Raw genomic sequence first — 22500 nt, 5'->3', positions numbered from 1 at the left:
CCCTTCCCAGCCATTATGTGTCGTCAAGACTGGAGATGCAGGGAAGGAAAAACAAGATGTGGCCAGGCTCAGTCTCTGCTGGGCATCCATGTGAGAACCAATTAACCTACTTCAGAGAGCTGGAAGGACAATAGAGCATAGTAAAGGTAGATTCATCGAGGCATCCTGCAGCCCCCTGGACTGGCGAGAGAGAGCCGGCGTCCTCAGCATAGGGCACCTTGTTTGGAGCATGAAGCAGGGTCTGGAGACCATGCAGACGAGGAGGAGGCTGATCTCTGACCTGTGGTGCAGTTGGAGCTGACTGCCATGGTGTCTAGGGCCCACGGAGCTCTGAGCAGGCAGTGACAGGCTGTCCCCGTCTCTACTCACCGTCATTGCCTGTCCGTTCACAGATGGGTTCACTCCACTCTCCTGTTCTGTTCTGGTCGAGAAGAAACCCTTGAACTTGAATGCAGTAAGTTGTCCATGGCTCCAGGTCCCGGAGGACCTCAGAGTCGTACAGAGACATGACTTGAAACTGGAAGGGAGACAGACATAGCAGTGAAGGATGTTGCCCCTCTCTTTATTTTCCTTCCTCATGTTCTATGAACCTTTGTGTTTTAGGAATATCAGAAAGGCACTCCCTGGCTGGAACTCCTTCCAGCTTCTGACACATGTTGTATCCCAAAGAATAGGGCAAGACCAACTGTGAAGCAGGCTAACCATCTTGTGACCTCAGTTCTGTAGCATGGGTGGCATCGAAAGCATCACACTTCCCTTAAAAAAGATACTGTACCCAGTTAAGGCAGCCGGGCTCTTCTCCCCATGAGGCCCAGGGTGCCACGCTTATAAACAGCATTCTCTTTGGGGATAGGTGACACCCGCCGCCTGTACAGATTGCTCTAAGGAAACATGGAGTGGGATTTCCTAGTAGATATTCATATCCTTGCTGTCAGACAGGCGTGTGAGACACCTTCGGGATGTGGCAGGGCACACTGGCTAGGATTCACACCTGCCAGGTCACCACTAATGCTATACTAGGCACACGTGGCCGAGACTCTTAGTAGGAGCAAGTTCAAAAGGAGGGGGTTTGCCAAATTGAATGCAGATACATTGAAGACATGGCAGGCGAGAATTGGCTCATCCAGATGACTGAGGGTTAAATATTCCCCAATTGTGATCCCCTGGACGAGTAGTGGGCAGTGCCCTCAAAGGGGTTTCCATGGTGTTGTTCATTAACTAATACATTCAGTTAAAAGAAAACCAAAAAAAAAAAAAAAATCACTTTTAATGGGTTGTACTGCATCCCAAAAAACTGAATGTATTTACACCTGGAAATGTGACCTTATTTGGAGATAGGCTCTTTTAAAATTTAAATTTATTGCTGAGCATGGTGTCACATAACTTTAATTCTAACACACACACACACACACACACAAAAGAGAGAGACAGAGAGGGAGAGAGAGAGAGAGAGACAGAGAGACAGAGAGAGAGAGCGCTTTAAAGGTGATTATTTTTTAAAAGAATAAACATTTGGACATATTGGTAAGCATGCCCGCAGGGAGAAAGTCATGTTAAGAAAATGGCCAATATCTAAAGTCACTCTTTGAAGCCAAGCAAGCTTTCAAGAGTTAAGGAAAGGTATGGCATGAATCCCACATCTTCAGGGGAGCAGCCCCGAAGACATGTTGATCTTGAACTCTCAGGCTCCAGGAGTGTTAGGCAATAAGTGTCTGTGTCGGAGCTACCTAGTTTGTAATTCTTATTATAGGAATCCTAATGAGGTAAGAGGAACCATGCACAGTGAGGCTTCCACGTGCTCCCCGTCCTGCTCCTCAGTGAGGCTTCCACGTGCTCCGGTTCATAGCACGTTTGTGACCCTTGCTGTTTGGGGTTCCTCATATGTGTGTCTAGGTGGGCTCTGACTCAGGCTTTTGCTCTCTTCGGGATACCCCTGCATTCTTCCCTGTTGACTGTCGTCCTTAACAAGTTTCAAATCCCAGGAACTCATAGCTAATGATACGCTTCTGAGTTTCAGTAACCGAAACGGTCCCGCAGCAAAATAAAGGCGAAATAAGAGAGCATAACTAAGGGGGCCTGGCTTCTCCTTTCTTGTTCATAATTGGTCCCTTGTGGGGGCGGGGCTGTTGACAGCCTGTCAGTATCCATGGCAAGAACTGCATTTGTATCTATTGAACCCAGGAAGAGACCGACAACTCCCCCAGATAAAGAAAGCACCACCAATGAAAGACAAAAGAAACAAACAAACAAGCAAACAAGCAAGCAAACAAACACCACAGTCTAGGTTGTACTTCTGTTAGTCCGTGCCTCTAAAACCTTGTAATGTGATTCTGAAGGTGAGGTGAGGGTCCTTCTCAAATCTCTTGGGGGCTTCCTCTCTCTCTTGTCCCTTTATTTCTCGACTGATCTGTTTTCACGCTCTCTTTCCCACCAAGACAATGGAGTTCTCCAAAGCCCTGCACTCTATCAGTTTGGGGAACTGATCTGACAGCCTTTGAGGGATGTTGGCACCTTAGGAGGTAGTGTTATATACAATGGTGTGGGGCATGAAGGAGGAGTCAGCGGACTTTCTAGCATTTGCACATCACGTGAAGCCTGAGGACGGACATGTAACCAAATGCCAGGGCTGTGGGTGTATTCTAGATAAGGAGCTAAATATAACAGGGGTTTTGCATGTCACGCCTGGGGAGAGAGGCACTCAGCCACGGTGACTACAAAACTGGATCCTTAATTAGACAATGCTGATCATCCCTGGGGTGCAGTGAATGGGTCTGGTCCTTGGGTTCCAGGGCAGGGATGTTGCGCTGGTGAGTGGTTCTGAAACTGGATATTTTGTGTTGCCTCTTAGGTTCTTCTTGGAGTCTTGACTGTGAGCAAAGCCACCTCTGGCCAAGGCAGATGTCCTACATGCCGTGGTCTAAATATGTGTGTCTTATGATGAGATTTATACACCAATGTGATAATAGTAAAAGGGAAGACCAGGCTGTGGTAAGGTGAACAGACTCCTACCAACTGTCCTTGGAGTTTACGTGTGTGCGAGCATGTGCATACACACACACACACATATGCATACATTAGTGAAGAAATTAAATCTTTAAAAAATGTTTGAGTTGGGGTCTTCAGGAGGAGATTGCCAAGAGCCCTCATGAACACCATTAATGATCTTCTGAAAGAGGCACCAAGGCGTGGTTCATCCCTTTGTCCTTCACCTCGGCCATTAAAGGGTGCAGCATCAGCCGTTACCCTAGAAGCGAAGTGGGCTAGCCTTCATGGGACACTGGACCTGCTACTGTGCCTTGACCTTGGATTCCTCTGCTGCCTGTAGAACATCATTCATAAATTACCCATTCTGTCTCAGCAGCAGGAATAGACTACAGCACAGCTCCATGCAGTGGAAGGTTTTTTTTGGGGGGAGGGTGTAGGGGGCGTGAAAAAATTAACTTGATATTTGTGTTTCGTTCTCCTGTGTGTGTATGTGTGTGTGTGTGTGTGCCGTTCTATCATCCTAAGAGAATAAACACAAGTGATCTTCCTCTTGGACTTGTGAGAAGGAACTGATAAACATTAAATGTAAATACTTTATCAGCATATATGCCAGTTTAGGTATTCAGCTCAGAAGCACCGAGTGTGACCAAAAATAAATAGATCTATCTTTATAAAGAGAAGAGAGCCTCATATTGTTCCAGAAAACAGGAGAAGCTTGGCTTTTGTCAGCAAATGCCACCGCAGTTCAGCGAACTGGCATGCACTTCCTGTTTCTCGAATGAAGTGGGTTCTCGTGCCCACTCTGTGGCATCGATGTGATCAGAGCACTGTGGTGACAGAGGAAAGATTCCAGCCAGACTTTCTGGTATTAAGCTTTGATTTCAAAAGAATTGTCCTGTGAGCTGGCGAAATGACTCAGGCTTGGAAAGGCCTGGTGACTTGATCTCAAGGACTGTGGCCTGCCCTTCAGCATGAAGAAATAAATGTAATAAAATTTCTTGTAAAGTAATTGCTCCCTAAAGAAGAGAGCAACGGGAAAAATTGGATAGGAAGGGTAACAGAAAATAACAGTGTCCTTAGACATCTTGGGAATTGGGAGGGGCTATACCCATGAAGTGACTGACTTGTACTATTGTGGGGGGCTATGGGATGAAAAACTGGTCATTCAGCTGGTCACATGGCAGCTGACAGCTGGTTACATGGATGCTGACCCCAACTTCCCCCAGCCAAGTGCTGACAATGCCCTGTTTCTTCTGCAACTTCCTTTCTAGAAGAGGGAAGTCTGTTGTGTGGACTTCATCCTAAGGGTCTGCCCCGTGTCTTTTCCAGAGCTTTTGGCTTGCAGAGGGGCAGGCTTTAGTCCCTCTGGACAAGAAGTGCTGCTACTCTGCAAGACTCTGACCAGTCATATATGTGTGCATGCATAGATGTATGCACACCAATTTGTGTATATGTGCATGCATGGATGTGTGCACACATCAATATGTGTATGTATGCATGCATGGATATGTGCATACACATCAATATATGTATGCATGCATGCATGGATGTGTACACACATCAATATGTGTATGTATGCATGCATGCATGGATATGTACATACACATCAATATGCGTATGTATGCATGCATAGATGTATACACACACCAATATGTATATGTATACATGCATAGGTGTGAGCACACATCAATATGTGTATGTGTGCACGTCAGAGGTTGGCATCAGTGCCTTCCTGTGTCACTGGCCACCTTGTTTTTGAAACAGAGTCTCTCCCTGAATCTGGATCTCCCCAATGGACTAAAACAGCAGACCAGTGAAATCCCAGGATTCTCCTGTCCCCATCTCTCAGCACTGTGACTACCGCTGCGCATCCCTGGCTTTAAACTTGGGTGTTGGAGAATCCAAATTCTGTCCCTCACGTTTGCACAGCAAAGACTTTACCCACTGAGCCTTCCCAGCGTGGTCCCTGCGTGCCCATTCCTCTTTCTCACCACAGCTTACCAAACTGAGCGGAGAGCTCAATACTCATGTCAGATGCACTCGAGAGGCGGCCTTACCTTCTCATTAGTCCCATTTTTCCAGTATTGCACCCTGTAAGCCCATGAGTCATAAATGTTCTTCAAGGTCCACGTCTCAGGCTCATTCTCAATTTGTGGGGCTGAGAAACGCAGGTGTAAAGACTCAGCAAGGAATTCTATCTGCATCTCAGGAGGTCCAATGATGGCTGAGTATAAGAACACACCAAAATGACAATCAAAAAACCACATTTTAAACACTTCACTCAAACTCAAATTCCTCATATATATGTGCAACTATCTACTGAAGGATAACGCTGGCTCTTGATACACCATTTACAGTGCCTCAGGAGGATGGATGGATTTTTTTTTTTTTTTTGCTTGTTTCAAAAGATCCAAAATCCTTTGTCTGTATTAATTGAATTAAATCCATATATGTTCACAGTGATATCTAATATATTTAGGATTATTCCAATTCTATTGTTTTATATTGTTTGTAAAAATGGCATTTTTAGGGAGGGGTCATCCCAGTATATAGCCCAGGTTAACCTCAAACTTGCGATCTTCCTGCCTAAGTCTTGACAACACTGTTGTTACAGACATGACATAAAGGCATGTCACTGTCACCATGCTTCACACACAATCACACACACACACACACAATCTGTTTTTACATTTCTTATTTTATTAAATTATTCTCTTTCTCTTTGTTTTATGCCTTCTACTGGCTTGGATTCTTTTTCATTTTCTAGCCTTAAAGCTACAAATGATATTTCTGTAACTGTAGGGATTACTCATAAATATTTATCATCTAGAACTATATATATATTTTACAACTTTTCTTTTGCTTATGTAGCTAGGCCCTTCACCCCTTCTCCATCTCCACCCATTCAAACGTCACTCTGGGGAGCCTGGTTATTGTGGCTCTCTGGGTAAGAATATATTCCTCTTTTCTGTTGATTTTTCCACTTTGAGAGCCGCATTCACTCTGTACCGTCAAATATCTGCCTCTTGGGTTGCTGTCAGTCTTCCTATGAGTCTAGAACACTCAATGAGGGCAAGACTTTGTTTTTGTTTGTTGTTGTAGCTTCAGTGCTAAGAACATGCCTTGCACACAGTAGGTGCTCAAAAATAACCACAGAAGGAATAACAAAAGACTCTGAGGAAGCTTGGCCTGTGTTCTCCTCTCTGACCATCGCCACTCCTGAGGGGGCCTCTTGTTAAGCCGCAGGGGCCTGTGTCAGCGTCTCTGCTCTCTCACTTTTACATGTGTAACCTTGAGTCATGCTCTTTGATCTGAGTCTACAGAGAACTGGCTTCCCTGGGACATAATGTAAGACTTAGAACCAGCCAGGCCCAACAAGAAATTACTAGAGTGGAAACTTAGATATCAAATGGTCCCCAACTTATAATGGTTGTATGAAAGATACTGGCATGAAACAGAGACTGACCTTTGACCTTTGAATTGTAATATCCCCTCAGTTCAAGGAGATGGCTGTGGTCTGTTACCTCCCCGTCAGTCATGGGATCAGGAGGGTGTGGCATGTCAGGCTAGGCGTGCCAAATGCACGCTTGATTTATGGTATCTTCTGCTCGAGATGGGTTTGCAGGAACCCTTGGTAACCACTGAAGACCGGTTTAGTTTTAGAGCCTCTCAGTGAACTGTCTTTTTGCAATGGTCATTTCCTTCTCTTGTTTTCTGAAAGGAACATTTAGTGAAGAAGACTAACTGGCCATTTCCAGGTACAGAATTCTAAGTTTGGTGCTTGTCCTAAGACAGAACTGGAAAGAGAACAAGGGACTTTGGCCTCATTCTGTCTGAGTGAGCATCTCTCTGTGGAAGCTACAGAGCTCACCTGTAAGGACCTGTATAAGCCCTGGCCCCCAGACCCGGGTATTCCCTCTGATGTCCCTGGGAGGGCCTTATTTGAGCTTTGTCCCTGACGTTTTGTAACCTCTAATTCTCCCAGATGCTGGATGGCAGCTTAACTGGTTTTCAATTCCTGATACTTTAAACATGTTTGTCTCAGGACCTCTGGGTCCCCCTAGCCTCCACTTCTAACCAGGGTATCTTCTTTCCAAAGCTTACCAGGCAGCCTCAGCAGAGTCTACCATCAGTGAGTGTATTTCTTCCACCCTTCTCCAGGACAGTGGTCTCTCTGCACTGGGCTTTCTCTCTCTGCATCTACCTCTCTCCACTTCTGCCACATCTTAAAACTTATTTTGCATTCTATTTTTAGTTTATGTGTATGGTGCTTTGCCTGTCTGTATGCTCTGTGTACCAGGTGCCCAAAGAGGCCAGAACCAGTGCCAAATCCCATGGGACTGGAATTATACACTGTTGTGAGTAGACTTGTGGGTGCTGGGAATTGAACCCAAGTCCTCTGGAAGAGCAGCCAGTTCTCTTAACCGCTGAGCCATTTTCCAGGCCCCTATCTCTTGGCTTAATTCATAGTCTCACACTGACTTCCTTCCAGAGCTTTCCATTCCCTCATCAACAGCACTGGCCTTAATTTGCCATATTTGTGAGTAGTGAAGTCACCAGGTTTATATTCATTTATTTTATTCAGGACACGTGTACTTTCCTCTGTGTCATCCATGAATCCATGAACTTACAGACACAGCATTCCTGCTGTGCCCCAAGCTTCATGGCACGGACCATTTCATCTGTAGGCCTACTAAGCATTCTTACTGATGGGGACAGAAGCAAGGTAAGATGACTTGATATAACCAAGTGGAAACGTAAATGGCTTACTGTCTTCCACGGGGCAGAAGGTGACATTGACCCACTCCGAATGTTCATCTGCAAATTCAGCCCTGACTCTCACAGTGTAGTCTCCATATTTAGAAAGATTAGAGAAGTCGCACTGAGTAGAGGCAGTGTTCTTGCAGCGATCTTGGAAATACCTGTAACTACACAACCAGAAAGACAAAGGCAGTGAGGCTGCTGTTTCTGGGAAGATGGTTGCTTTATTCCCTTTTATGGCAAAGGCAAAAGAAAGACTCCTCATCTTTCTCCTTCTTTGTTTTTATTTCATGTTTTAGAGAATCTCCTTCTCTCGCCCAGGCTGGCCTCTGATTTAAAAATCTTCCTGCTAATTTAAAATCTCCAATGTTGGGATTTCAGTTGTGTACCACTGTGCCCAGTAGCCACTAACTTGGATAAATAGTATGCACGAGGAAATTATTATCTTCCAAACTATGTGTTTCCTAAGATCTTAATGAACCCCAGGAAATCAATCACAAGGCATCTAAAATACAATCCATCCTATAGTGAGTAATTTGTGGAGAAACTGAGTTAAACAAAAATTGGTATCTTAGCAGCAGAAACTTTAATATCCAAATAAGCTTTCATGGCTCCAAACCCCAGGTTGTGTATTCAACACTTCTGACTGAGAAAGATTTCTTCCTGATTGTGCATTTCTGAAAGCACTGGGCTACGATTGGGCTATGGTTGACATACACAGATTAACTAGGAAATAATAAGATGATTTCGAATCACGTCCCAAGAGTGACCCACATTGCAAAAATCCTGGAAAAATTCTAAAACAATTCATCCACCATCAGAATGAGAGCAGCAGGAAGCATGGCGGGAATCTTGGCAAATAGAATTCCTAACTCGCCCACAGCAGTCTGGGGAGGTGTAATTAGCTGCCCCCAGCCTAAGAAAATAGGAGCTCCCTTCCTGTAAGTAAGGAGCTGTCTGACTGGTTCCCACTACACCTTCCTGTCTAGTTGTGAAAGCCAATCTCAGCCACCCTTTTTGTCTGTCATAGATTTTTTTTCTCTGTTGCTATGATAAAATATTCTGGCAAAGTCAATTCGAGACAGAAAGTTTATTCTAGTTCACAGGTCCAGGTTGCAGTGCATTATGGAAGTGAACAGAAGGCATCAGGAGCCTGAAGCAAATAGTTATATTATGTCTGAGGTTAAAAGAGCACAAGAAACCCATGCCTCTGTGTGTGTGTGTGTCCAGATCACCTTTGCCCTTTTAAAGAAGGTTTACTTTATTTTTATGTGTGTGTGTGCACACGCGTGCATGTGCCATTGGAGGACAGAAAAGGACATTGAATCCCCTGGGGCTGGAGTTACAGGTGCCTGGGAGCTACCCCACACAGGTACTGGGAACTAAACTTGAGTTCTGTGCAAAAGCAGCAAGTGCCCTCGATACATTCAATTCTGTTGCCTTTAGGGAACATCGTGGCTCAGTCCATTGTTACTGATGCCCAGAGCTTTGCAAAAAGTAGATAAGGACTACTGAGAACACAGTCTTGTACAATCTGCCTCTACCACTTAATATATATGCACAATTTGCTGTAGAGTGTATCTCTTATAAGTATTGCCTGTCAATAAAACAGCTTATGGCCAATGAGCTGAGGCAGGGAGTAGGAGGCGTGATATCTGGCAGGGACAGAGAGAATTCTGGGAAATAGTGAGGCCTGCGGAAGATTTGCCCCTGAAGGTTGAAGAGAAGAAACCAGCCACATAGCTGAACTTGGAATAACAGGGATAATAGTTAATAGCTAGTTGGAGAATAAGCTGAAGCTAGGCATTTAATGATCAATAATCAGTCTCTGAGTTGTTATTGCTGGGAATTAAGTGGTCAGGAAGAAAAACTCAGGCTTTACATTTTTACGTTCAGCTACTGTAGAGCAGTATTCAGTTACCACACCTGGTGGTCGACACATGCTGCATGTCAGAGGCCATCTTGTAGTAACTCCTTTTTTCATTTTTTGTCATAGATGAGTATTTTTTTTTTTCTGGTAAGTGTGTGATAGGAGTGTCGCACATACTTACATTTTGGATGTTTCTGTAGGAATATCACCAACACACCCTTTGAAGTGTCTTATTTTAGACAACCTGACCCCTGGATGACAGCCTCCCTCTGTTGCCCAAGTGACAAGGGACAAAGGTAAACTTCGCACACAGCCGAGGGTTTATTGCACCTTATAAGCAGCATTCACCTGCCTGGGCTGAAGTCAAAGCGAACCTTATGGACTCATATAAGTCATATAACAACCTGACCGTTCAGGCCCAGTGTCTTTCCTAATGACATGGCTGCATATTCTTTATGTACCGTGTACCCATCTGTGGTTCCATGGAGAGGAACCCTGGAGGCAAGGTACTAACCCTTAGTTAATAACCACCTCCAGTTCTCTGCTCCAAGAAGCCACCAGGCCTTTCCATCTCAAGGACAGACAACTGGAATCACCTAACCCTGGAAAGCCAGCCAGAGACAGAGCAGAGCAGAGCAAGAGTTGGGGGAGGGGGAGGGGGGATGGGGAGAGGGGAGGGGAAGAGGGAGAGGAAGAGGGAGAGGGAGAGGGAGAGGGAGAGGTGGAAGTGGAGGGGGAGGGGGAGAGGGGAGGGGAAGAGGGAGAGGGAGAGGGAGAGGGAGAGAGAGTCATGTTGTTTGTCCCCTCTTAAGCTCCTGCTGGAGTGTCCTGTCCTGTCACTCACCCAGGACACCCTCCCTGCATTGTTTTGTGATTCTGCCATCTAGAGCTAGATACCTGTAACCAGGCTCAGGTATTTCATAACAGCAACAGCCACTGCTAGAAGAAGGAAGTTAATCCCCACAGTGAAATTGCTGTGTCTTTCCAGACCCGAGCGGAGAAGACAAGGAGATGAGGTCATAGAACCACCACCCTAGGGCTGCTGCAGATGGTCTTTTATCAACTACTGGTCTCTGGACTGTAGGCAACTATACTGAGGTATAACAGGACACACTGTTTTTACGAAACACAGACCGGAATGTATGTGTGCACGATGCTGAATTTTCATTGTCAACCTGATGGAATTTAAAATCAGCAAGGAAATGGCCTGAGTAGGTCTATGAGAGCTTCCAGGAAGGTTCAACAGAGCAAGAAGGTTTATGATATCCTGGGTGCCTGGATGCTAGCAGCAGTTTCTGATGAACTGGAGTCTCAGACTCAATAAGAAGGAGAGAGCAAGCTGAGTGCCAGCTTTCTGTCTGCTTCCTGATGGATGCCCTGTGTGTGACCAGCTGCCTGGTACTTCTGCCACTGTGCTGGACTGTAGCTTCTTACCAAGCCCCCACCCCCCCAAAAAAAAACCCCAACCAACCAACCAAACATACAACAAACAAAGCCCCTCTCCTTCTTCACGTTCCTTTCATCAGACATTTTGTCACAGCAACGAGAAAAGAAATTAATACAGTTTCTAAGTCAGAGAGTTCAGGGAGAAAAAAAAAAGTAAATGCTAAAATTTGGTAAATCTCAACGAAGGTGCTCGAGCCTATATATATATATACATGTATATATACACACACACACATATATACACACATACATATATACTTATGTTATTATATGATATAGTATTTTTATAGTATATAATATGATATATAGTATATATTATATAATAAAGTATATATTATGTATATATGTAGAGCCTTTCAGCCTCCATGTAAAATGACAGCTGGGGCAAACAGGGCAGGGCTACCAAGATCTGGAAAGGCATGTTCTCTATGGCCTGTCTGTCTGGCCACGTTTCTGAGTCACCGAGAGGCCAGGCCAGGTGTGCTGGTTCATGGGCCCTGGGCCTCCTTCTGCTGCTGGTGTGTTACCTGGCATCCAGCCTATAGGCAAGGTGGACAGGCTGTCAAGGGAAGGCTGGCCTGCACCCTTCACCGGATATGGGGACTTGCAGACAGGAAGGGCAGGTAGAGGCCCTGCAGTGGTGGTGGCAGATCCCAGATTGGTCTAGAATGCCTGCAGTGGAGGGTAGGTGGTACAAAGCAAGCGCCTTCCTGACCGGTGTGCACACTTGGCATTTTCAGGTGCCCGCCCCTCCCCCCCTTTGCACACTGCTGACTTTTACAGCCCTGGCTGTATAACTGGGAGTAACAGCGGCACCTGCTTTCCTTTTTAAATACTTCAGTTTGCGGCCAGTCTGGGCTACATAGTGACTTCTGTGATACTACCCTGCGTAACAACACAGTAGGCAGATCAAGACCCGGAGTTAGAAGGAGGGGCCTTCTGACTTACGAACAGCCCCCAGACCTACCTTTCATACTGAGCTGTGAAAGTCAGGTTCATTTTGGGGAAAGCAGGTACTTCCCACTGTAGAATGTTCTTGAAATTAATTGAATTCATTCTGACATTCTCAGGGGGTGGAATCATTCCTAGAGCTGAAAAAAGATGAGGAGGAGGAGGAGGGGAGAGGTAGCCATGTTTATGCAAAACAAAACAAAACAAAAATAAAAACAAAGCAAGACCCAAACCAAACCAAATCAAAATGAAACAAAAACGAAAAAAACAAAACCAAACAGACAGACAGACAGACAAACAAACAAACACAAAATCCAAGAAAACGACAATATCCAATATTTGGGTCTCCCAGATCCATGTCTTCAAATGGTGTGTGTATGTGTGTGTGTATGTGTGTGTGTGTGTGTGTGTGTGTGTGTGTGTGTGTGTGAGAGAGAGAGAGAGAGAGAGAGAGAGAGAGAGAGAGCGCTATGCTGGGGAGGCTAGGTTTTATTTGAAGCAATAATGAGAAGGATTTCTGGCCGAAGCCCCTGGAACCCTGGCTGGAGCTGGGGCAGGGAACCTGGGAATCTTGAGTCAGCCCCAGACTGGGTCTCCCTGAAGACCCAAGAAGGACTGTCAGGGAGACCTCTGGGTGAGTGAACCTGAGGTCGCATAGAGGGCAGCTTTGGGTTAAGGGCAGAAATTACTTATTAAGTTTTGACGTAGTAAACTCTAAATCACTTACCACCCAACTGTTGCCAACAAAGACTTAGTGTGGTGGTAATTACTCAACACCAAGGCTGCCTGGGAAGTTTGGGCTCAGGAAGAGAATCCCAATGAGAACCAGTTGGGGAATCCCGAGAGTGCAGCCAACAGAAAGCCAGTTGTGGAGAAGAGTCCCCAGAAGCTCTCTGGGGAGCTGAGGGGGCAGAGTTCAGAATTTAGGGTGTGGACATGTGAAGAGGGAGGTGTGGTGAAGGGGAGCTGGCCCTGCAGAGAACGGGGGAGAGGAAGGAGGGCTGGGGCCGGGAAGGACTCCGGTGTGTGTCCCTAAGGTCCGGACAGCCACTGCGGGGTGCTCAGAAAATCTGGCTTCAGTTAGAACTTGGGGGGGGGGCAGGGTGGGGGTGCTGTCAACAACTGTCCCCGCACCCCACTTTACTTTACCTTCTAGACAGCCTGGAACCAGCTGCGGGCTCGGGGAGGGTCCACCCAGGATCTAGCCAGTGGCAGCGCATCGCCGCGGGTGTGCACCCCACCACCACCACCACCACCACCGCCACGGCGAGGGGTACCCTTCCCGGTGCTGGGCGCCGCACAGGTCCCTTTCGGGGAGCCCATGGGCCAAGACTTGGGGACGCCCCGCCTCCGAATTCCCAAGCCTGCCAGCCTGCCCGCCCGGGGCCCCTGCTCGCCGACCTCACCTGGCACCAGAAGGAAGCCACCCAGCCAGCCCGCCACGCTCGGCGCCCAGGCCATGGCCCCGTGCGGCAGCCCCGCGGCCGCCCGCGCCCTTTCCGGAATCTCCGCCGGGCGGCCAGGCCACTCCCCTCCGGTTCCCTCCGCCCGCAGCCCCACTGAGGACCGGAGCCCCGAGGGCGGCCTCAAGCTAAGTGCACTAAGAAGCCATCCTGGCTTGCAGTGCCGTCCCTCCCCCAATCCGCGCTTCTGTTTTTCTCCCCTCCAGTGTTCCCTTCTGTCTCTCTTCCTTGGTGGGTGGGTGCTAAGACACTGTCTAGCTAGTCATGTAGCCCTGAATTCGAAGTGATCCTCCTGCCTCAGCTTCCCTGCTGCTGGGCAGTTGCTTTTCTTTGGATCACTCAGTGTTCCCTGTTTTTCCCCACGGAAGCATCACCCCTCCAAAGTCTTGTCTCCCAAACAAAAGCTGAATCCAGCCCAGCTCGGGAAGTTTTAGTGCCCCTCCCCACCCGAAAGACATGGCACAAGGCCAGTTTGTTCATTTCTTGGTAGCTTGCTTCTTGCATAAGGCTGCCGAGAAAGGCTTAATTTCCTCTTCTTAAAGGGAACAGGTGGCGAGGTGGGAAACCCCACAGACGGTCGGCTGACTACAATATTGAGACATGTCTAAGTCAGGACAGGCCACGTGAGTCGGATGGTCCCCTCCGGCAGATTTAGAGAAAGCTAGTACAATCTTGTAATGGCATCAGAACCACAAAAATGCTGTAGAAAGCATTCCAGAGAGAAATGATTCAAAAAGACTATAGAGTCTTGTATGAAAAGTACTTTTGTATTACGCTGACAATTTCAAACGTCGTATAAAATTTAAAAACAAACAAACAAACAAACAAACAGCGAAGTGCAAGCATTAAAAAGCCAACTCCCAGCAATTATGCAAAGCTTAAAAGAAAGCTGCTGCTCTGGGAGAATGAGAATAGCTATATTCAGAGGGCGGAGAATCGGTTGCTGTGTGTGTCCGGGGTGGGGGTGGGGGTGGGGGGTCTCCTTCCTATGGGATTTTTATCTCACAGGATAAAAAGTCCGACAAGGGTTTTATCAGTGCCACAAGGGTTTCTTTCGAACTGCTTTACATGGGTAATCCACTGGAAGTTTTTGAGCCAGGACCCATGTACTAGCTCTTCTTTGAAAAGAAGAAAATGTGAAACACTGGTTTTGGGGTGAGAAGAGTAAGATGGGAGGACCCTACACCCTTCATCCACTTTGGGCATCTCTCCCGAGGCTCAGCACCTCCCCTTGAGTCTTGATGATGAAGATTTACCTGCTCAATCCCTTTATTTTATAAATTGAGAAAACTGAAGGTTAAAGAGGTGACCTTAAAATATGGCCATGATATCCCTCTCTCTGAGTCACGCATTGGATCCTAGAATTAATTATTCCTGCGGCTTCTCCCCCTCCTCACTTACACTGTGAGGGGTTTTATGGGTGCCTGTGAATGAACTTCTTAGAGTAGAGGAGACAGATCTTGACATCTGGGAAGCGCCCAGACAGGGGGTGGGGGGGGGGGGGTGGGGGTGGGGGGGTGGGGGTGGGGGGGTGTCTCAAACCTTGATGGCTTTTCTTGTGCCAGCAGCCAGCTCAGCATGCCTTACCTCTGCCCCTTCCGCCCCCTTTCAGGTTCATTCCTGGAGTCCTCCTGAACACTGCTTGGCCAGTTTTTCTTTCCCTTTTTCTCCCCCCCAATTTAATCATTTCCTAGAAACAATACGGGGATAGGAGACCTTGGGCTGCCTCTGAAAACCACACTGAACCTGTTCCCTGGGAAACGTAACACAAACCACCTTAGTGCATTAGTGGAAAGGGGGTGGGCAGGTCACACTCATGACCCCTGTAAACAATCCTGATGCCCAAATTGGCAATCTGCATAGAGAAGGCCATCCAGCAAGGGCCAAGAGGGCTGTAGAGTTCTTTAGTCCCTCGGTCACAGACACCTGGAGACCACAAGGCATCAAGTCGGGCTCTGAAGAGAAACCCTGTAGGTGCCCAGCGCCAGTCAGTGAACCGCTTTGGAGTCATCTCATGATGTAGCCGTCCCCCACATCAGCGTCGGAATCCGAGGTGTCTGATTTCTCAGATGACCCATCTTCAGTCCATAGATCCTGGGAAGGAAGGCTGGGGAGGGGCGGCTGTGTCCTGTCCCCACCAGCTATCCGAAGGTCTGACTCTGTCCTGTGGGGACCTTCGTCTAGGAGGATGGTGTCTTCTGCGAGAGATAACGTCTCTGAGGCATCTTCATCATGGAGAACCCTCAGAAACACAGAGTTTAAGTTCACGTTGAAGATAATGTTGTCCCCAGGCTCATCCATGGAGCTGTTGTCCTCCCTGGGGAATGAGTCCTCGAGCACACTCTTTCTTCTCTCATAGGGGCCACTTGGGTCTTCTGAAGGCCCCGCTCCCGCCTCTGTGGGGAGTTGTGGCTCAGCTCCAGCCCCTGCTCCAGCTTCATCAGATTCCTCAGCCCCTGAATCTTCTTCATGCAGGGGATCCTCGGGGCTGGCTGAGGTGTCAGAGGTTTGCTGCAGAGGCTTGCCCGTCAGTCCATGCATGGTGTAGCCAGTGACACTTGCTGTGGGGACCTCTTCGTCACTGTCACTGCCATCCTCATAATCGTAATTCCACAGTCTCTTCTTCTTGTTTGTGGGGATGATTTCCAGCCGATCGATGGCTTCTGAAGGTGACCGTTCAGGGAATATCCAGGTTAAAAAGTGACGGAAGTTCTAGAGAAGGGGGAGGGCACGAGGGAGGGAGAGAAAAAGTCTTTCACTCATATTAGGTCTTCAACAACAACAACAACAACAACCCCTTAGTATTCACTGTGAAGTGATGTGGATACAAGTGACAGCCACGTCCCTGTGTGATAACACCCATGTGTAATAATAATACTCATGTGTGATAACACCCATGTGTAGTAATAATACTCATGTGTTATAACACCCATGTGTAGTAATAATACCCATGTGTGATAACACCCATGTGTAGTAATAATACTCATGTGTGATAACACCCATGTGTAGTAATAATANCCATGTNTTATAACACCCATGTGTAGTAATAATATCCATGTGTAATAACACCCATGTGTAATAATAATACTCATGTGTTATATCACCCATGTGTAGTAATAATACTCATGTGTGATAACACCCATGTGTAGTAATAACACCCATGTGTGATAACACCCATGTGTAATAACACCCATGTGTAATAACACCCATGTGTAGTAATAACACCCATGTGTAATAACACTCATGTGTAGTAATAATATCCATGTGTAGTAATAATATCCATGTGTAGTAATAACACCCATGTGTATTAATAATATCCAGGTGTAATAACACCCATCTGTAATAACACCCACGTATAGTAACACCTATGTGCAATAATACATATGGGTAATAACACCCATCTGTAATAAGAAAAGCCGATGGTTGTCTGGCACTTGCTAGATGCTGGGCACTGCTGCATTTCATAATATGACCCTCCAAACCCAAGGATGCTAGGGTCCTCCCTATAAAATGTTACAGCACTTGCATGTCACCTCTGTACATTCTTTAGCTTTCAATCACCTCCAGATTGCTTACAGTATTCAATACGATATAGTCACACCACATGGCTTAGGGATACTGCCAAGAACAAGCCTGTTTAGATACTCTGTCTATGGTTGGATGCAGTCTGTGGATGCAAGCCATTTCCTAAGTCCCTTTGCCCTCAGAAGTGCTCTATGAAGCAGGCTTGTTTTACTCTCTCACTCTGTCCTCTCTCTCTCTCTCTCTCTCTCTCTCTCTCTCTCTCTCTCTCTCTCTGTATCTGTGTGTGCTGAGGACTAAACTTGGCCTCTTGCAATGCTATAAGCACACCCCATACTACTGGACTCAATACCTCCACATCCTGCCTCTAGACTTACTATGCATTTAGCCATGTGTGGTATGAGGTACAGCAGGATCCTATGGTTCCTAGTATAGATAATACTATCTCTGGCCACTGAGGTCCCCCACCAGTTTGCACAGCCACTGTCACTGTCCCTGGTCTCTGTGCATGTGCCTGGGTTTCTGGGCTCCTCGGTGGATGGGATTTTGTTATCCTTTTCACTAAGTTTATTACATTTATTCCTTAAATTAAGAAAATAATTTGCTGTTTCTGTAATTGTACGAATATCAGGGCTATCAGAAATGATATTCCATTCCTACAAATTTAAAAACCAGGAAAATAACCTATGCCACTAGTAATCTGGGCCAATCATGGTGAGCTTGGTTCTTTGGAAGATGGCAAGAGAGGACTCTGGGAGAGCTGGCTGTGTTTTCTTCCTTGGTCTGGGTATAAGTTAAATGATTGTTCAGGGTTGGGCAAAAATTCCATGAGCATTCCACAGATGGCTTGTATACTTTATTCCCGAGGCTGGAAACAGCATCACCCTGATTTTCTAATAAAACACAATAATTTAAGTATGCATGACGTTGCCAACCCTTCTTAAAAAAATCTGAGATGGTCTCATTGTATATAGCCTTAGCTGGCCTAGCTATTCACTCTGTAGGACAGATTGCTGAAACTAAAATTTAGCTCCAGAGTAATATGAGCTTAGTGATATTGTCTATAAACTTTTACTGTCTGCCCAGCTCTTCAGACAGAGCCCTGTGGCAGCCTTGTTCCACATGCCAATACTTGGAATACATTGTATCACCATTCAGTAGAGTCAAATGTAAAGCAGTAACCACTTGAACATGTTATTAGCATGTTCAAGATGCTGAGCTCAATTCCCCAAACTGGCCAACAAATTCATCTATAAGCTCAACTAGGCTTACACTGTCATATTTTCCTACTGCTGGAGGATTTTCTTAGATGGAGAGCTACAATTTTTAACAGAGACAGACCCCAAGTGACATTAAAACAAAGTGACTAAAACTCTACCAGCTGTCGAGAACAGACTAAGGCAGACAAGCTGCAACAGGAGAGAGTAAGGTATTTCTATTTGAAATGTTGTTACAAACGCAAGGTGGGGGTGGGGCAGTGGGATAGAAACAAAGAGACAAAAGGTTGGGAAAGGCAGCTGTGTCGGTGTAGAAAGCTGTAGGATCAATAGTCAGAGTCTGTAAGGGCTCCCAGCTCTAAGTGGAAGCACAGAAGAAAGGTAATTTGTGACTAAGGAAAGCCACAGGTGAGACGGACTGTGCTCTGCCATCACAGGGAAGAAAGCACAGTCAGCTCGGTCTGACATAAGACAAACCTAGGGTGTGTATATGATCTGCTGAAGTAAAGGAAAACAAATAGATGACCTGCATAAACACTTCCATTGTACTACTCCTAGTTGGAATGAGAGAAAGAGAGAAGAGAATTGACCCAAATGCCCTACAGCTGGAAAAAATAGTGTCTGGATAATAATGTAATTGCCTGATCATAAAATATGATAGGTGGAGGCCTGAGAAGGCTCTGTCAGTAAGGTGCCCGCTGAACAAGCATAACTACCTGAGTTCTGATTACCATGGGGCCAGTAGCCCAAATCTGCAATCCCAGCCTGGACAGGGTGGGATAGAGGCATAGGGAGCCCTGAAGCTAGCCAGCCTAGCTGAACTGATGGCCTCCAGGTTCAGTGAGAGACCTAATCTAAAAAGATATAGGGGGAAAAAGACACACCTTTAAGGCTCAGAGAACACTGTAGAAGAAAGAACAGAAAGTTTGCAAGAGCCAGAGGTTCAGGGAGTTAGCGGTGAGATTGTGTCTCCTAGGAATGTCACGTGTTACATCCGTAAGGTCTCACCAACATTAGTGCCTAACCATGGATAACAATGAACACGCAAATGTGGACTGGGGTCTGGGAAAGCCAGGAGGGCTCAACCCTACACAAAGATCCACAGGCAACTAAGGAGTCCTCAGAGTCACAGTGGGGAGATCAGCCTTTGCCAGAGAAGTGCACACCAGTTGGTTATCCAGTACCAAATGGTCGGCCGCAACAACACGAATCAAAGCAACACAGTGAAGGCTGAATAGGTTGTACTTATGCATTTAGGGATATATATGTATGTAATAGTAATTAACCAAAAAGGGGCCATGATCGAGTGTGAAAGGGAGACAGGAGAGTCTGTGGGAGGGAGGGCGGGGGAGGGGGAAATGATGTCATTATAATCTCAAAATGTAAAAAGCATAAAGTTCTTTATAAAGCAATCATTAGCTTATTTCTGAGAAATTGTATGGTTGAATAGAAAAAAAATCAAATAATTTTAATAAAAATAAAACATGCCTTACTCATGCTTAAAAAACAAAACAAAACAAAACCAACCAACCAACCAACCAAACAAGCAAACGATAGAGTGGAAAGGGCCGGCAAGGTTGCTGAGAGGGTAAAAGCAGCTGACATAAAGCTGCCCACCTGAGCCCACCCCAGAGCCACACCACAGAGAGCTGACTCTTCCTTAAAGTTGCCCTCGGACGCCACAGGATGCCCTGATGAAAGATGCTCCCTCCCCAATCACAAAGAAATGCGTGTAGTTAAGTTTTGTTTTGTTTTATTTTCTTTGCTTTAAGGAGGAGGAAGAACACAAAGTTGAGTGGGTGGTAGTCTAGAGGGTGGGGTGGGGGATGTAATGGGAGGAGTTTGGATCCAGGAAAGAACATGGTAAAAGATACTGTATGAAACTGTCAAAGACTGAATTAAAAAAAATAAATACATAAAAATTAGCCGGAGAGTCACTGGGATAGACACCTTAAGTCAGCATGTGACTCCCACATAATGAATTCATGAACAAATCCCTACCACAGAGGAAAAGAGAGGGGGGAGGGAGGAGAGAAAGCTCACATGCATGAGAGAGCATAGAGAGAGAGAATAGGCAAACACACAGAAAATATAAAATGTCATATACATTTGAGACTTGCAGGGACAACAAAGAATTTAGGATGGCCAAACTGACTGATGCTGTTGGAAAATGAGATTCTTTCCTAAAAAAAAATATTATGTCTGTAACAAAAAATATTAAGTTAAAATAAAAAAATAAAGACAGAAAAACTACATACCAAGACATTGGGCAAATTGTCTTTTAGGCATATATAACCAATCCGTTTCAGTATTATGATAGTGCTCACGAAAACCATCACTATCAAACACGAAGTAATTCCTCCTACTTTGGCAAATTCTGATAATCCTGTTAATGAAAAGACAAATGACTTTATTCAAAAGAAATATAATACATGGTCACAGGCGGGGTGCACCCACATTGGTCTGGTGACAGAAATCAAAGAAGAGGAAGCGAAAGTTTAGAAGAAAAAAATTTGCTAAATACCAAAGAATGGAAGCTAATCTAAGTGCATATATTTTAAATAAACTATATTTAGATTTTCAAAGTAAAAAAAAAAAACCTTTATGTTCTATAGTTGCAATAGAGTAGTTGCTGTCTGTCTGTGGCTCTTTAAATTTCAACGATCAAATCTGGACAGAATTAGAAACACCCACTAGCCATAGCCCAAAATGCCTGTGGGTACTCATTGCCCAGGTGGGAACCTTAGAAGACAGAGAACCGGGCTGGAGAACCAACTGGGCCATTCTGAGGCTCAGCCTTCCCAAATGCAGCTCTTACTTGTGAAGAACTTCCCTTAGCCTCTTGCCAAATTTCCTTTTTGAGTTCTGTCTCCGCAGTGAAAGTAGCTGTTTCTTGTAGGTACAGTGGGGCTGAGAAGCAGTGAGCCGCTGCAGGCAACGCTCTCTTACATTTCAAAAAAGGAGCTATAAGAGTATGAACCCCATATCCAGAGCTTCTGGGACAGTTAATTTTTTTTTCCTTTCTCTTTTTAAGAAGGATAAAGAACATGACATAGGATACAGGAGAGCCAAAAGGGCTAAAATGGATCGAATGCTCGACGTCTTTTGAAAGGGGAAGGGCTACACAATTAGCTAAGCAAGGACCGGAGGATTGGTGGCTGACACTGGTTTTGGAGCCCAGCCTCCTGCCCATGAAGAATGAGCAACGCAGGCTCCTCCCGTCCGTGAAAGGCCCGGGATCAGGCCTAGGCTCAGGGGCACAGCTTTCAGACACACTAAATCTTTACACACTTCCTAAGAAGGGGAAGGCAACCCCAAGTAACCCCGCGGTGAAGCATTGACGTGAACATGACACGGGGATTCTGACTCACGAATGACTCACGGGTCTACCCAACTTCTAGAGTCTACGCGGAGCAGCACAGTGAACTCCACAGACACGCTGCAAAGCACATTACGCTAATCATAGTCCGCTCGCTAGAGCCATGCTTCTCAAATGGTGATTCTGTCATCCGTCTCAGAGTCTTTCTGACTTGAGGAATTTGTGTAACCTAAAGCGGGTAACAACATACAATGTCTTGGGCTGTGGCCGATCATTCATGTGTGTTATCATTGTAGCTCATCTTCCTAAAAGAGGGATTAGATCATCTCCTATTGGGAAGGGCAGACCAGACTGGTATCTTCAAACCTCGCCCTTGGATGTGTCTTGTCTTTCAGAACCCAGGAGCCCTGGGCAGCAAGGACAGTGTTTTATGGTTGTTCTTCTCTGCAAGACAACATTCTTCCTTGCCAGGCCCTCTGGGTAAGAACCACTTGGATGATTGCAGTGCCTGGCTGGGAGTCACCTGGATCCCCCACTTTGTGGCACACCCATGTTCCTCCTAGATCCATAAGTTCCTGCCCCCCACCCCCACCCCACCCCGTCCCCATCTCTCCGACCGGCTTTTAGGGTCACCTACAGTGTCTAGTGTCCTTCAGCCTTTTTGACCTTAACTCAGACTGGCTTACAGTTCCGAGGTTTAGATGTCCAAAATGAACTTCACTGACACCAGGGTGACATCAGAGATCCATATCTATGCCTTTTCTGCTTTGGAGAGCCCCTCCCCTCCCCCAGTCACTTCCTCACCTTTTTCTTTATCTCCCCCCCCCTTTTTTTTTTTTTTTTTTTTTTTTTTTTTTTTTTTTTTTTTTTTTTTAACCTCATTCTTTTGTCTCCTACTTCAATGGGAGTTGCACAAAAGTCAGAACTCTCTGCCTTCAGCCCTGCTGTATTTATCAGACGGAGAGA

At 46.0% G+C, this 22500-nt stretch overlaps 2 protein-coding genes across 5 annotated transcripts in view; both read right to left on the bottom strand.

Moving 5' to 3' along the window:
- The window catches only part of Il10rb (interleukin 10 receptor subunit beta), an 18897-nt gene extending 5341 nt beyond the window's left edge, over window positions 1–13556 (bottom strand). Inside the window, exons 1-5 of one of the 2 annotated variants that reach the window (XM_021185053.2) lie at window positions 13420–13556; window positions 12030–12153; window positions 7756–7913; window positions 5043–5209; window positions 370–517 (exon numbers count right to left, since the gene is read on the bottom strand). In XM_021185053.2, coding sequence (XP_021040712.1) covers window positions 370–517; window positions 5043–5209; window positions 7756–7913; window positions 12030–12153; window positions 13420–13474 — 652 coding nt within the window. In that variant the 5' untranslated portion in view covers window positions 13475–13556. Of the gene's footprint in view, window positions 1–369; window positions 518–5042; window positions 5210–7755; window positions 7914–12029; window positions 12154–13162; window positions 13293–13419 lie in introns of those variants that run through there. The other variant, XM_029470198.1, reaches the window with a different exon arrangement.
- Window positions 13557–15001: 1445 nt separating this feature from the next.
- The window catches only part of Ifnar2 (interferon alpha and beta receptor subunit 2), a 31923-nt gene continuing 24424 nt past the window's right edge, over window positions 15002–22500 (bottom strand). For all 3 annotated transcript variants that reach the window (XM_029470546.1, XM_029470545.1, XM_021185509.2), the window contains 2 exons: window positions 20474–20601; window positions 15002–16188 (listed from right to left, as the gene is read on the bottom strand). In XM_029470546.1, coding sequence (XP_029326406.1) covers window positions 15484–16188; window positions 20474–20601 — 833 coding nt within the window. In that variant the 3' untranslated portion in view covers window positions 15002–15483. The remainder of the gene's footprint in view (window positions 16189–20473; window positions 20602–22500) is intronic.

The sequence above is a fragment of the Mus caroli genome, chromosome 16 (assembly GCF_900094665.2).
Source record: "Mus caroli chromosome 16, CAROLI_EIJ_v1.1, whole genome shotgun sequence".
Classification (NCBI taxonomy): Eukaryota; Metazoa; Chordata; class Mammalia; order Rodentia; family Muridae; genus Mus; species Mus caroli.
The sequence above is the reverse complement of the archived record's forward strand: the minus strand, read 5'-3'. Positions and strand labels throughout refer to the sequence as shown.